At 35.8% G+C, this 16923-nt stretch overlaps 1 protein-coding gene across 1 annotated transcript in view; it reads right to left on the bottom strand.

Annotated features, from left to right (window-relative positions):
- LOC111155452 (peroxidasin like) overlaps positions 1–16923 on the bottom strand; it is a 446194-nt gene that overhangs the window by 134030 nt on the left and 295241 nt on the right. Inside the window, exons 5-8 of the mRNA XM_022515616.1 lie at positions 15955–16026; positions 9514–9585; positions 6089–6258; positions 3013–3130 (exon numbers count right to left, since the gene is read on the bottom strand). Of these exons, the coding sequence (XP_022371324.1) occupies positions 3013–3130; positions 6089–6258; positions 9514–9585; positions 15955–16026 (432 nt within the window). The remainder of the gene's footprint in view (positions 1–3012; positions 3131–6088; positions 6259–9513; positions 9586–15954; positions 16027–16923) is intronic.

Below are 16923 nucleotides of genomic sequence, written 5' to 3'. Positions count from 1 at the left end.
GAGAGAGAGCAAGCACAGGCAGACAGAATGGCAGGCAGAGGCAGAGGGAGAAGCAGGCTCCCCGATGAGCAAGGAGCCCGATGTGGGACTTGATCTCAGGACGCTGGGACCACGACCCGAGCCGAAGGCAGCTGCTCAACCAACTGAGCCACCCAGGCGTCCCAATAGTGAACCTTTTTATATGGTTTTAGTTTTCTAGCAATAGTAGAGATAGCCCAGCCTACCAACCAGTGCTTGGCTAGGCATCAATAGATGTGCCTTTAGTTTAAAATACGACACTGAACTATAGTTCTTTGACTTCAGTTAAGAGAATATGCATCTGTTACTGTGAAATAGGGACAGATGTGTCAGGGCTCCAAGGAGTGTAAGTTCCCAGGCAAAAAGAAGGAATTAATGATTACCTTCATGTGGACAGAGGGAGAAGCAGGCTCCCCGATGAGCAAGGAGCCCGATGTGGGACTCGATCCCAGGACGCTGGGATCATGACCTGAGCCGAAGGCAGATGCTTAACCAACTGAGCCACCCAGGCGTCCCCCTTTACCTCAATTCTATCTCTCCTTTCCTTTTGTTCATTGGTCCAATTTTCCATCATCATACTTTCCCTTCTCTTGATATGAAAGTTGTATTTTCTTCCTTATCTTAGTATTTTGCCATAATTTTTAACAGGCCTTCTTAATGTCTCAAAATCCAGTCAATATCACTGTACAGTTCAAAAATGAGACATGGGAAATTATTTATTTATGTCCTCTCTCCTTACAGTATTTTTATTAGTGTCATCTAACATTTTACTTCTCCTTTCCTCAGTTTATTCCTCTTTATCAACGTGTTTAAAAATACTTTGTTTTCACCTTTGGTTCTTGCATATCTTCCTTATTTATAATACTTTTAGCAAATATCCCTAAGTAAGGCTCAACTCTTTGAAAGTGTCTTAATTGTACTTCTCAGATAATTTAGCTGAATCTAAAACTGAAGGAAACTAGATTCTTTCTCTTTAACAAGCTAAATATATGCCATTACCTTCTGTGTGTAAAGTCAACTGTCAGTGTAATTGCTGTGCACTTGAGAGTAATCTGCAAATTATCTTGGAATGAAAGATTTTATCTCATTCAATGTTCTGATCATAATTCACCAGATACAGATTTCTTTTTTAAGTCTTGTTGGGAATCGGTACAATTCTTAATCTGAAATTTCATGATTTTTTTTCATTTCTGGAAAAGTTCTCATTGTTACTTCTCTAAACATTGACTCCAGCTCATTATTTCTAACTTCTGTTTCTGGAATTCCTAGTGGAGATGTCCTGGACCTTTGGATTGGTTTCCATTTTCTTACCCGGACAGATAATTTACTCCAACAGACATACCCTCTAATTCTCTAATTCCACATTTGCTTATGTCTAATCAGTTCTTAACCCACTGTTCTATGGACCCTAAAGTCAGGATAGAGGTTATCTTCAGGGGAGGAAAGCAGGAGAATGTTAAGGAAGGAACACCTAGGTAGCTTCTAATGAATTGGTAGTATTTTTTTTTTCTTAGCCTAGTTTATGTTAAACAGATGTTTGTTTCAAATTATCTGCTGTACTATACATTACATTTCATGTACTTTCAGCATATATATTATCTTTTTATTAAAATATCCTTGATGACAAATAATCAGCAAGATTTGTTAATGTTAAACATTTTTTTGTATAAATTCTTCCCTTTCATTTCTATTCTTTCTATACGAAATGGCTAATATTATAACAGAAATTTCTACCTAAAGTTCACCTTTCCTTCATTTTATTCCTTCTTTTTCAATGTCTTTGTTTCTTTTAAAATGCATCTTAGCTTCTTTAGTCATCATATTTAAAACTCTTATGTCATACATCAGCAATATGATTTTTTTATTTGTCCCTTTCTGAATACTAGTCAGTACCTTTGTAACCTTGAACACATAATGACTGAATTTAAACTGTAAGAGGGCAGAGCAAGCAGTTTGAAGGCATTACAAGCAGCAATTTCTATTTCTCAAGTACCCTTGAATAATCTCCAGATGGAAATAAATTGAAGTTTTCTATCAACTGAAGTCTTTCTCCTGGGCCAGATTCCAGATTTAATAGCATTCATAATTGCCTTCTTTCCAAGCTATTTTTAACCTATACTTATTAGATTTTTGCTTGAATTAACAACACATTTTACAAATATGCCTGGGTTTTTTTTTACTACAATTACAAATACAAATTATATACAAAAAAGGCATAAAATATATCAGAATATTTATAAATAAAAGCATAAAAATTTAGAGTTGATTACACACAGGATAGAAAACAACCAATGAAATTTTGTGGAGGCATGGAAAAGACATATGCAAACCATGCTAATTACCAATAATACAATTAATGATAATACAATTGTCCAAGTACTATCATTGAATTGTATTAAGTATATGATTCATTCTATGTATCTATTTCACATTATTTTCCCACTCTAAAATTTTAACTTTTTATAAGTTTTTATTACTATTCAACTTTATATTCAGTCTTTTGGACTCATAGAAACCATGTTTTATCAAATAGTGCAATAAGAATAAAATAAGTGACTAGTATTTTAAATAGTCTTAAAATATTTTTTATTCCCAATTCACTTACATAATGTTCTACTGACTTACTATGTGAAATTTGCAACATCAAATGTAAAATTCCAGTTTGAAACTAAAATAATTAAGGTGAGGTTATGTCTAATTATGTTCAGATTTTAAAACACAGTAGTTATTATCCCAATATCTCCTTCTAGAAATAATACAAAATTCCTTTACTCAATTTCACAATCATTGATATCTGGAAATAAAGAATTTTAAGTAGTCTTCCAGATACTTTGGATAAGTCAAAAGATGACAGTTAAAAGACATTTTTATGAAATATCAAAAAACACTGATAATTTGGGAAAATTCATCTCTAGATAAATTAGTTGAAGCAAGATAAATGGATTAATAAAATTGCAAAATATAATATAACACATGTCCATGCTCAGTATTTACTTGTTATGTATCCAAATAATCGTCGGTTTAGGGTTTCCTTCAGCCCGGCAAGTAAAGTAGACAGTATTCCCTGATGTTACCTCCACGTCTTGGGGCTCAAAAGTAATTCGAGGACTCTCTGTAACAGAAGAATTATTGGTATGCTTTTAAAGACACAAAATTACAGTACTCTAAAATATTATTGACAAAGGACTACAGATAATTTTAATTTCCTTCTACATTAAAGTTTTACAAATTATACTGCATCTACCCAGTAACATACCAGTTTTGATGTTAGACATATATTTAACAAAACTTTAGAAGTTTGAAAGATTCACTGCATAAAGGAATTTCCAATGAGGTAAATTAAATAAATTTCCCTATGCTTTTATTTCTAGTAGTCCAATACAGCCATATTTATGGAAGGAGTTTGAGTTTATGGGTCAATATTTCAAGCTTAGTACTTCAGTTGAGCTTGCAATTTTTCAGGCATTTCTCTAGACAATTAGCATCTAACTATCCACTTTATACACTTTGTAAGAATTTGTATGTCTAGACCTCAAACCTGGTTGAACAACATTACTTAATAATATAAATTAGTGTTTCCATTCCATCATTCCATGATGAAACATGGAAACATTTAAATAATTTTAATAAGTGGAGTGATTGATATTTAATGAACCAGACAATATTATTGAATTTAAATTATAGAGAACAATTTATAAAAGGGAACTTTGCCTTTCTATAACAAATTTAACATAATTTTTTAAACCTATCTAAATGATAAAACTCTTTCTTTTTAAGTGGATCATTTGAGACTTCCAATCATTAATAAACAACCAGATCTGACATGTCTGGAGAATGTTACATTCATCTCTATTAATCTTAACCACTTCAACAAAAGTCCATATAACCAATATCTTGGCCTTACCCTTTTTAGAAAAATGGTATGATTCATTTACATATATTTATTTTAAAAAAGAATTCAACATTACAGTGTGTCAGGCATAGTGCTAAGTAGGTGATGAAACAATGATCAAAACAAATTCTCTGTACTCATGAGCTTATAGTTTTGTTGAAGCAACTGAAAGTAAAACAAACACAAACATGTAGGATAATATGTTGCTATAAGTGCTAAGAAAAATAAATGGTGATTTGATAGATTATGAAAAGGGACCTGACTCAGAGTGTGTGGGGTAGGGAGAAGGTGAGTAGAGAGCAAAATTAAATAAAGCTTTTCCAAGTAACTAATCTTTAAGAAGAGGGCTCTTAAAAGAAGAGAGGCAAGAAGAATATTGTAGGCAGAGTCAATAACGTATAGAGAGTCTTGGTTGAAAAAAAGCTTGGGGCGCCTGGGTGGCTCAGTGGGTTAAAGCCTCTGCCTTCAGCTCAGGTCATGATCCCAGGGTCCTGGGATCAAGCCCTGGGATCAAGCCCCGCATTGGGCTGTCTGCTCAGCAGGGAGCCTGCTTCCCCCTCTCTCTCTGCCTGCCTCTCTGCCTACTTGTGATTTCTTTTTTTTTTTTTTTTTTAGATTTTTATTTATTTATTTGACAGAGAGAAATCACAAGCAGGCAGAGAGGCAGGCAGAGAGAGAGGAGGAAGCAGGCTCCCTGCTGAGCAGAAAGCCCGATGCGGGGCTTGAACCCAGGACCTGGGATCATGACCTGAGCCAAAGGCAGCGGCTTAACCCACTGAGCCACCCAGGCGCCCCGTGATTTCTGACTGTCAAATAAATAAATAAAATCTTTTAAAAAAATTTAAAAAAAAAAAGAAAAAAAGCTTAAGAACTTCTAGGAACTGAAAGAACATCATGATGACTAAACATCACTGACAGATTCGGAGGCAGAATGAATCAAGGTTACAGAGTAGCCAAGGGCCACAACATATAGGAAGTGTGGTCTTGTTAAGGATCTGGTGTTTCATTTGAAGGTATGGGAAGCTATAAAAGAGCACAAAAGAATTATATCATCAGATCTGTGTTTTAAAAGATCTCCCCAAATATAATAGATTGGAGAGGGAAGAAAATGAAAGCTGGACAGCAGTTAAGATGTTCTAAATTCCCAGCAAACTTGACTAGGACATAAACTCTGAGTTGATAGTAAAGATGGATGTTAAGGACAAATTTGAGATTTATTTGTAAATAAAGAGAAGTCACTTTTCGTCTCAGTCTGGATGGAATTAAACTATACTGGCTTCCAGTGAATGGGGCATTAGAAAGCAATTTCTGCTATAAGCTATCACCCTAGTAAATTTTCAAGGAGCCCAATTATCACACATATGCATGCATATGTATGTATCTTCATATATTCATATTTAAAGCTATATATAAAAATAGATTAGATAGATACACAGGTAGATATTATTTATTTATATTAAAAGCTTGAAGGGAGAACTGAATAAATTCTCTCTTTTTTTTTTTAAGAGTTGGTTCATTTATTTGACACAGAGAAAGAGAGCACAAGGTGAAAGAACAGGCACAGAGGGAGAAGCAGACTCCCCGCTGAGGAGGGAGCAGGACACAGGGCTCAATCTCAGGACCCTGGAATCATGACCTGAGCTGTGCAGATGCCTAACCAACTGAGCCACCCAAGTACACCGAGAACCAAATAATTTCTAAGAAGCTATACTTGGATCTTTAATGAAAGCCTGATAGAATTATTAAAGCGGTCAGAATAAGAACTATGCTTACCAAATCCAGAGTTTGCTTTACTATTATGAATATTAATAATCATTTGATCTAAAGTTGAAAAAAACCTCAATTATTGATTATTAACATGTAAGTAATACTGGTTTAAGGGGAAACTTTAATGCTGATCAGAGTGTCCTGTAACCTTGTTGAAAAATAATTTTCTTTAATATTTCTCTTTGGAAATTTGAAAGTTGGATTAAATGATACTCAAGGACTATCTCAGCTCTGTTTATGGATGATAAAAACTTCATTTTTCAAGGCCATTGACCATACTTTTAACTAAATCCCTTGATAACATTTTCTGATATTATGTTCTTCCAAATGCAACATCATATAGAAAACCTTTATAGAAAGGGGGCAAACAAAAGACATTTCCATTTTACACACAGAGAGAAAATTGCATACCACAGTTGAACTCCTCTACTGTTAACGAAGCGATGGAGCGTCCCTGGAGCCTTCTGGGATATTCACATGTAGCAGCAGCCTGAGTCTGGCCATTTCGGGCATAGCCTTGCATAAGTTCCCCCAGCCACATTAAATCACAGTCACAAACTAGAGCATTGGAATCCAGACGCCTAGGCATGCAGGTAAGAAATACAACTGTTGAAATTTTAGTAACTATTAAATCAGATGTCACAACAAGTGTGCTAAATAAAAGACAACTGTCTTTTGATAGTATTTTGTCAAGAATCACAACACCCAAATTACGCACTTGGACCTATTCACTGCTCAGTGGGCAGTTTCAAAGGGAAACAAAAGCATAAGGTAAATTCAAATTCAAATCTTTCTATTTGAAAATAGAGTAATATATCACTTGTACTTATATAATCCCTTTCACTTAAAGATCCAAAAGCACTTTTTAGAAAGCATTTCATTATTTTTTTCGGTACTCTTGGAAGGAATGTGGTTGTCATGAGTTAGAAATGATATGGTTCAGATGGGATACCCGTATCAGGTGTAACACACAGCTCCTGGGGCGATAGGGCACATGTGATTCACACAGGTTTCTCGGACTCGCAGCTGTTACTTGTGAAGTGACATTCTCCCAATAGTTGAGAGACTTCAGTGTGGAAGATAGAATTTATTGGGGGTACGTGTTGTTTATTTACTAGCCCTTGGTTACTTTCTTTTATTCTGATATTCATGTGTAAATTACAGCCTGGATAGTCATGAGTTTGAGGATTTGGAATAACTAGGTACAAGTGCTCGTCATCTCAGACTGAACAAGATCTCATGAACCCTGGAAGAGTTTGCTCAAATCGTCTGTATGTCAGTTTACCATGACCATAAGTGATCAGTGTACCATCTATGAAAAGAGACACTTCATCAACATAACATACTAACAACATTATCTTATATTTAGCTTAAAACATTTGAAATATATATAGCACATGCATATAAGATGCATACTGGCACATCACTGTGGAAGTGTCTTCCTCTGCTTCTTTATGAGTATTTATCTCTCTGTGGGTGTTCCAGCAATGCAGTGAATGCAGTTTCATTAAACGTAAGAAGTTAGAACAACAAAAAAAGCTGCTACTAAAATTCAACAAGAAAGTATAATAGGGATTAGAAAAACAAACAGGAGATTTAGCATTTCAAGACTTTCTGAGAGCCTTAGAAGTCAAGAATGATACTGAGATAGAAATGTATATAGAAAAGAAACATTTAATGGGAATTATAATTGCAAATATACAAAGACAGTGACTCTAACCACAAGTGATAAATTCAACAAAAGAGAAGGAGGCAAGTAAAAAAAAAAAAAATATATATGTATATATATATATTCCTACTGCTACCAAAATAAAGCATCCTATGACCTGATTACAAAATGCCTTGGCATTTTTCAGTTTCCAGATATGACTTAAAAACAAGAATGTTAAAACAACAATGAGATAACACTACACGTTTGTTAGAATGGCCAAATCCAGGACATTGATGACACTAAATGCTGGTGAGGGTGTGGAACAACAGAGCTCTCATTCACTGCTGCTGGGGCTAAAAATGGTATGGCCCCTTTGAAAGACAATCTGACAATTTCTTATAAAACAAAATGTACTTTAACCATGCCATCCAGCAATCATGCTCTTTTGTATTTATCCAAAGGAAGTGTAAACAATGTCCCCTCAAAAAACTACACATGGATGTTTAAAGCAGCTTTATTTGTAATTGCCAAAATTTGGAAGCCAACAAATGTCCTTCAGTAGTGAATGGATAAAGAAACTGGTTCATCTAGACAATGGAATATTATTCAACACTAAAAAGGAATTAGCTAGTAAGCCATGAAAAGACATGGGAGAATCTTAAATGCCTATGACTAAATAAAAGAAGTTAATCTGAAAAGGCTGCATAGTGTATTATTCCAACGGTATGATATTCGAGAAAAGACAAAACTATGGAGATGGTAAAACGTCTAGTGCCAGAGGTTAGGGAGAGGAGAGGATGAATATGCGGGACACAGAGGACTTTAAAGGCAGTGAAAATATTCCGTGTGACATTATAGTGATGATATATGTTCTTATACATTCATCTAAACTCATACCAAGTACAATAACAAGAGTGAACCCTAAGATAAATTACGGACTTTGAGTGATTGTGGGATATAAATTTTAACAAATGTAACACTCCAGTGGAAGGTGATGGAGGGGGAGGCTAGGTAGGAAGAAAGGGTATGTGGGAAGTCTCAGTACTTTCTGCAAACCTAAAACTGTTCTAAAAGATAAAGTCTTTTATAACAACAAAACAAGAATCGATGCGCTAATCCAAATGTCTGTGGTGCAACCAGTTCTGAGAAATGAGGAAATTTTGACGGAAAAGGAGAATCCTCAAGCAGATGTGGGTCTGAGCACAAAGAGCACAGCCTGAGGAGAAAAGACGGTAAGGCAGCATCTACTGTGAGAATTGCAATGAAAGTAGAGAATATACACTTGACAAAATGGACTGGGGCTAGGTGAATGGTCTTCCTGATTAATTATGATCCTTAAAACACAATGATTCCAAGCATTATTTCCAGGCACCAATTAAACACAAATTTATTTCCCCCAGTGTTCTGATACCTACTTAATCTTAACATTTCCTCGCCCATTGACCTGGACCTGGACACATCACACCAGAAAGACACCAGCAACAACATGACCTCCAAGACAGCTGAGAGATATACTTTTGTGATTTTTCCCTCTGTGCCCTCCAAATAGCTCTGGGAAGCAGGACATGAGACTTTCACCTGATAACTGGGACTTACTGAGGGAAAAAAACAACAATCCCAAACCCATCAATAAAGCAGAAGTCTACCCAGAGAAAGGGGTGAAGAGACAGATCAGGGTAAAAGCGAGTGATTCACACAGGCAGAGAGAAAAGTGAGGCAGTTGGAGGCTCAAACAGGATTGGGAGGTTTACTCCAATTCTTTTAGTGTAGGAAGAAATGAATTCAATCAGTAACCATACCTGCAACAAGGGAAAACTTCTGAGGCCTGGCCAGAGGAGTTAGACTTTCTTTGGAACTTCTCACATCTCTTTTTAAATAAAAGTTAAAGGAAAAGAAGTCTTGGGAGTCTTTAGATTTGACCAGCAAGGAAATTACTGAGAACCAAGGAAAACTTCTATCTTCAGTATTCCTTTTGAATGTCACTTCTGAGAGAATACATGAAAGCGTAGTCGACTGTCTGCGTCCTCTACCACTCTGCAGTTAACGAAACCATTTTCTACCTTACACGCTAGAATTGCAATGATCTTTCAGGGCCAAAGGAGACAAAGGCAAATCGTTGCTTAGGATTTATTTATTTGGGGGAAAATTATAAGGTTTCTATCTCTGTGCACTTGCTCTCACTTACAGTCTCTTTAATGAATCCAGATGAGCAAAGCTCCCAGCTGGGATTTTAGATAATTTGTTGTTATGCAGAAACCTGAAAAACAAAAGATAACTTTGAGCTGAATCACCACACGGCTTTGGGAGAGAGCTTTTTTTTTTTTTTTCCTTTAATGAATTGTGGATCCAAATACATTTTTTAAAGTATTTCAGTGAGAAAGGGCAAATACAAAACAGAGTGTCATTTATGCAAGCACGTTTTTAAAGATTTACATGTATGTATTTTCTGACCCATGGTTTTTTTGAATTTCTGGTTTTATTTAGTTAGAGATTACAAATGCTAAGGAGAAAAATCACAGAATTAAGTCTTTAAACACATAGGAAATCAAGGTAGAGAATGTATTCATCAAAAAGAATGGCCCAATGATGTATGACTGCAGCAGCCTGCAAGAGAGCCATGATTAACCGCATCCTGTGGGTGGCAACCCTTTGTCTACCTTCACTTACAGGCCACCAGCAGTCTTGCTAAATGACAGTTCCATTTGGTGCTACTGTGGTTCCTGGTTCAGCCAACCATTTGCCTGATCCCTTTCAAATTCATGCCCACGTTCGTGCTCCAGGCAGATCACAGAGAAGCACATCCCCAGGTTCTGTTGCCAATGGCACTCTGAGGCCCAGGGCCACAGTATTTCTATCCTTCCTTCCCCCTGGTCGGTTCTGCACCAGTGTGGGTTCCCTGAACACTGCCCTGGCCATACCACTTCTTCCCACTGTGGGGAGAGAAACTGTGACTAGGAAATCACCAGCTAGGCTTCATCTACCCACTAGCACCGCTGAAAACATATTCAACAAAGAGCGCATGTTTGAAGAGAGGACGAAACAGTAGTCTGCAAAACAGAGGAAAGCTCCATGCCATTGATTTCTAGGGACTGTGGGAAATGAGCGCAAATAATCAAATAATGTGTAGAAAATGTTAACAGTTACAACCAGCCTCACTCTGAGTCCTAGTCCATGGCCAGTGCCCCATCTCAAAATTAAATAAGATTATCTGACCATGTTTTCCTAGCAATGTATGGTTTTTGTTTAATTTTAACTATTTTTTCAATTAGGGATTAAGGTAACGGGCTGTCCTCAGGAGTCAAAATATTTTTATGACTTTGGAATTTGATGCACTTCCGAGTAGATATAATTTTTTTCCTGGTCCTTACTATTTTAGTTCTTTATACCCATTTTCTTCTGCCCCACCCAATTCACCAAACTCAGAAGCAATGACTAGAGAAGAAACAGTAAACAGTTAGTTAGGTTAAGATGGGCGTACAGACAGAAGTCACACAGTAATTCTCATTCCCCAAAAGCCCTAACCCATATCCATATCTCAGGAGATATTGGAAAAGAATTTAATAATGGAGAAGTAGATTGTAGTACATTGCAGCTGAACCTTGGGGAAAGCCACATAATTTGGACAACTATTCATGTGTTTTTTTGTAGGACTATAAACTTATTTCACTATTTAAAACTAGTAGAGCACAGTGTGATAACAACAATTAAAATGATGTTGATCATTCTCTTAAAATATTTCTTTCAAAAATTTTATTTATTTATTTGACAAAGAGAGAGAGCATACAAACAGGGAGAGTAGCAGGCAGAGGGAGAGGGAGAAGCAAGCTCCTTGCTAAGCAGGGACATGGGGCTCCATCCCAGGACCCTGAGAGCATGACCTTAGTCAAAGGCAGCTGCTTAATCAACTGATCCACACAGGTGCCTCTCTCTTATCATATTTAGAAGGCTGGAAATTGCATCAATAATCAGAGATTGAAAGATATTATCTATTTTCCAAGCCAAGTAGACCAGAATTGTTTAACAGGCAAAACAAGTCAAGAAAAAAAAAATAATAATATTTTTTCATCATCACAGATTTTGAAACAAAGTATGTAATGTTGAAAAAATATTATCAAAAATTTTATTTCATTTGATATAGTGACAAAATGTCCAAATTAATGTTATTTCAACATCAGTTTCTGTCATACATATTATTAGGGTTCCCAAATCAGATATTATTGCTACTTGTTATATCTGTAACTATTTGTTTTCAAGTAGATTAATATCTCTAAACCTCAGTTCCTTTGTCTATAAAATGAGCTTATTATTATAATAATTATTATTATTCATCTCCTAGATTACTATATCAGTGACAGCACCAAAATAGTAGTCGTATTTCAGTGGTACTGTTCAGCAGGGGTGCAAAACTGCATGTCTATGCTTTCTTTTTCCTCTTTCTTCTTTCCAACTAATGTTAAGTTAATCTTCAAAATGTTTCTGCTAGTTGTTGAGTTGTGCTTGTAGAAATATCACTTTGTTTGTTTTGCCCCCAATAAGACCTAAAAAGCATCTCTTCCTGTATTGGAAAGTTCATATAATAATTATTTGCTGCTAATGTTTTTTTTACCAAAGATATTTGGTTAAAAAGAAAATTAACAGTATCCATTGCACTGAAATTGATGCAAAGTCTGATCTCTTTCTTGTGACAGAAATATACACATTATCAAACAAACCAAGCCATGAGTGGGTTTTTTCAACATTAATGTTCTGAGGAGAGAAAAGTATATCTTCTGCCTGAAATTTAGGTTTGCATCTCAAGATATCACCACTGGAAATCCAAGAGACTTCTAAGGTGTAGAGAAAACCATATTCAGATCCTATACTTAGAGAAAGCTGTTGAAAGAGCCTTTGCTGTAGTGAGGTACATGCATGATAAAGAAGATATCTCTGGGCTGGTTGACTCGATGCCAGTCCCTGCTGCTCCATAAAGCATCCCGTGTGATGTTGTTTCAAACTGGTATTCTTTCCAAACCAATAAAACGAAATGTATTCTAGTCACCATGAATGTTCTTTATGGCTACAAAATACCAGGGTTTCCTTCCCTTGGTATATTTTTCCCATTTTTTAAAGAGAGATTCATTAAAGCTTCTAGAAGAAAAATCATGCAATATACAAACTAGAGTTTGCCGAGGTCAGTGTGCATATGAAATAAATACAGGAATCCAGCCTTATGAAGAATGTCTACAGTCTCACCACTTTGCAATCGGCAAGTGGCACTGGGGAGAAATAGCACAGTTATCAGGTTCTTCAATACCAACCACAAATTATTACACAAAAAGTCATATTTTTGTATACTTTGACAAGCATTACTGCAATTTTCTGCCTGTGCATCAAGCTCTAAATTACCAGCTTGAATATTTCAACCTATGTGCCTTCACCAAAGTGTAAAGATTCTTCTGCTTGGTGACATAATAATAATTAGCTTATGACTGTATAAGAGTAAGGCTTATTGCTAGGAAAATTTTAAGTTTGGTAAAAGACCAGGATTTTCAAATTAACTCTTCTCTTTATAGGAAAGATGAAGATGCATGTCTTCACTTGCCTGTATTGGCATCATGCACCCAGGGAAAAGAACATTCCACACAAGTGGTAGAGGTTGGTATTTATGAATGCAACACATGGGGACTTTTATCAAATCCTGTAAGTAAAGAACTATCCTAAATATTGTTACTACCACTGCTGAATGTACATTACTTGAGGATGTGTGGTTACAGACAAAGTCATGTGGTTATAGACAAAGGCATGCTGAATCTGTATAGATTGAGAATTACCTTAACAAAATAATTTAATTTTAATATTTAAAATATTATCTCAACAAACACACTTCAAGGTTATAGGGAGAAGAATTCTAACTCAAAAGAGTGAATGAGACATGCAAATTTGCCTCATTCTCTTTCAGAAGTCAACTGAAATAATAGCTCAGATGGTCAATACAAAAATAAACCCATAACAATCAAAAGGACAGGATGCATAAGGTTATCAACAGATAAGAGATTTCAGTGAACTCTGGAAAATACAAAATGCATGGAAGAAGGCTGGAAAATGAAACAGAAAAAGCAGAATCCCAGGGAATATATGAAGCAGGAATAATCTGATTGTTTGGGACCCAAGACACCAAACAGAGTAGAGGGACAGGATGGTAAATGAGGTTCACCGAACATGTGGATGGAGAAATGTAATTAATTTGTAGCTGTGGCCAAATGCTAAGAGGAAAAAAATTAATATATATATATTTCTTATTATTAAATATATTATTTATTATCAAGTATTATATTATTCTCACTAAATATATACACATATATATATTTCTTATTATTTTTTTCTTTTTTTTTGATTGATTTTTTTTTAATTTTATTTTTTATAAACATATAATATATTTTTATCCCCAGGGGTACAGGTCTGTGAATCGCCAGGTTTACACACTTCACAGCACTCACCATAGCACATACCCTCCCCAATGTCCATAACCCCACCCCCCCTCCCAACCCCCCTCCCCCCATCAATCGGAGAAAGACAACTATCATATTTCTTATTATTTTTATAGGTTTTTCTCTAAAGAAATTTTAAAAATTGACAAAGAAAAGTAACTAATTTTGTGTGGAGCAGCAACTGAAGAGGAAGCCTTTCCTTTCACATTCTAGTATTTTAGATGGAGAAATCTGCCATTTTCCTACCCAACTGTCCAAACTAAAATTCTCTTTCTTTGGAATTTAAAAAAATTTTTAAATTCCCTCCAAAATGGGAAATTTTGGAAGAAAACAGACCTGCCTACAAGGGAACAGGAGAAACTTAGACCCCCAACCCAATATTTTCAAGTATAAATATCAAGGATCACAAGGCACTGGAGCTTAATCAGGACCATGGCAAAGAAAGACCAAGACAAAACAAAGAAAAACCAACTCCAGAAGAAGCAGGGGAATTCAAAGAACTAAAAAAAAGAAATATAACAAAAATACATTGTGATTAATGTACTCAGAGATCTTTCAAAAATATGTATATAGTTTTTATTTACATAAGAGGGAGAAAACTAAAAGTTAAACCTTTTTTCCTTGTTCAGTTCCCTACTCCTTCAAGACCATTCATGGATCCCAAGATAACAGCTCCCTCTGAAAGGTAGGAGGTGCCATCACTGCGATCAGGCCTGTGGGGGCTTCAAGATCTCCTTTGGGGAACAGGAATCACCCCTTCCCAGTATTCAGTGGAGGAAAGCAGTGCTTATTTTTATCAGCAAATCTTTCCCCAACATTAAAGTCAGTGGCTTAGGTTTTTTTGAGGTTATTAGTTATCGTGATGCTAAATCTTGAATTTACTGAGGTGGATCCCACTGCTGAAGCCTGATGGAGCAGGAAATGGGTAAAGTTCTCTCCTCCGTGACATGCTTTCAGCAAAGCAAGAACACAAATCTAAACAATGAAATTTTATGCATTACAGTTCCTATACTTCTATATGTAAATAAGTTTGGAGTAATGGCATGGAAAAATGGTCGATTAGCTCTTTTTTATCTTTTAATTTTACTGGTCTATTTCATGTATCAGAATGAAAGGGCATCCTTTTCAAAACCTACAGACTCCTAATTACAATTTCTTTTCAGATATATTTTAATTCAAACTGATTCCTGATTAAGTTTAGCTATGTCATTCTGCATTTTTTTCTGTTCATAAAAAAAATCCATATCTTGTGCTAAAATCACAATTAATTTGTTAATATAGGGTATTAGAGGAAATGAAGGGCTAGAGTATTTTCATCTGATAAAAGACAATACAAAAGGAGGCTGTCCAAGTATTCTTTTGGTTTGTCATTGTCTTTAATAAAGTTTTATGAAATATAACATTCATCTAGAAAAGTACACACATTATGCTATAAGTATGATGACTTTCCTGAAAGTGAATACAGCTGGGAAAACAGAAAAAGACAAAACTGCCAGGACTCCAGAAGCTCCTTCCTGCTGTTCCTCAACATCTCCTTCTCTCCAAAGGTAACCACTATTTAACTTCTAGCTATTACACATGTTCCTGCTATTTATGAATTCAAAAAAAAAAAAAAAGTCAAACTATGTAATTTTCAATGTTTGGATTTTTTTTGCTCAAAATGTTTGAGATTCATATGTGCTATATATATATGAATATACAGCAACTTATTTGTCTTCTTTTGTTGTTGAATGCTTGAGTACCTCTAGGGTGAGTTGTTATAAGTGATGCTGCCATTAATACTCCAGAACACACTTCTGACGCATATGCACACATGTGCACGTCTGTTGTGTCCATAACTAGAAATGGAACTGATGGATAGGTCATAGGGGATGTGTATGGTAAATTGTGGTAGATTCTGCCCTAAGATTGCAGAATGTTTTTTTACCATCTTCATGAAGTGTTCATTGCTTTTGCCCTGTTTTTAATTGGGTTATTCGTCTTTTCTCCATTGATTTCAAACTATAGAATGGTGTACAGTAACTCTATCTTATAGTACAAAGGTGCAGCCTTTCTTCGTAGGCTTACAACAAAATGTCCTGATCTCCTGGGAAGTCAATACATTGTATAAACTGAAAAAGTAAAGCAGAAGCAAAGGAGACTAAAAAGCCAACACTTACAGTCGCTCTAATTTCAGAAGGTCTCCAAAGGTCTCTGGCTGTAGCGTTTCTATTTGGTTGAAATGAATATACCTGGAAGGCACAAAACAAGCTGGTTATTTCTTGTGCTGGTGAGCAAAATAAAATGTTTGAGGAATTAACATAGCTTCCCTGAAATTCAGTCTGAAGTACTTCAAGTCCCCTCTGTTCTTTACAGTCCTGGGTCTAAAACCTGATGTTCCAACAGGGAACCAAGAGGAAGCACATCCAGAAGCACATCAATGTCACCTCTTCTCTTAGGCAGCACTCTTGAGTAGAAAGATGCTACATGGTTAGTGAAGTCAAGCTTCCACTCAAAAATTTTTCTAAAGATTTTGCTTATTTATTTGAGAGAGAGAGAGAGAGCATGTGAGAGAAAAAGAAAGAGAAAGCACAAGCAGGAGCAGAGAAAGAGGGAAAAGCGGGCTCCCCACTGAGCAGGGAGTCCAACTCGGGACTCGATCCCAGGACCCTGGGATCATGACTTGAGCCAAAGGCAGACGCTTAACCAACTGAGTCACCCAGGTGCCCCTACTTATTAAAATTTTTTAAAGTGAAGCTAGGATAATAAGACACATTACACGTGACCACATGCTTATTACATTTCAGGATAGAGGGAATGCTCCTGCTAGAGAAGATAAGAAATGACATATTTTATGTAATAATATGACTATTTAAAATGAATTATTTATGCCTAAGGATATATACAAAATAATGTATCTTGTTTTAATCCATTTAGAACTAGACCTTTTCAGTCCTTGGTAACCCCTTATGCAATTGATCCAGTGGAAATTTCCAAAGCTGCCATTTCAGAAAGGCTTCTCTTGAAGTAACAAGCAGTACAACTAAGGACAGAAAGTTTCCCTTTCTCTCAGAAATTCTGTGATGAAATGGAGAAACATTCCTTGAAAGCAGAGGGCTGAGCAAAGGAAATCTTAGATCCACTGCTAA

This window comes from Enhydra lutris, unplaced genomic scaffold (genome assembly GCF_002288905.1).
Source record: "Enhydra lutris kenyoni isolate GAN:26980312 unplaced genomic scaffold, ASM228890v2 scaffoldscaffold41, whole genome shotgun sequence".
Taxonomy (NCBI): Eukaryota; Metazoa; Chordata; class Mammalia; order Carnivora; family Mustelidae; genus Enhydra; species Enhydra lutris.
Note: the sequence above shows the minus strand (reverse complement) of the source record. Positions and strands in the feature narration are given on the sequence as shown.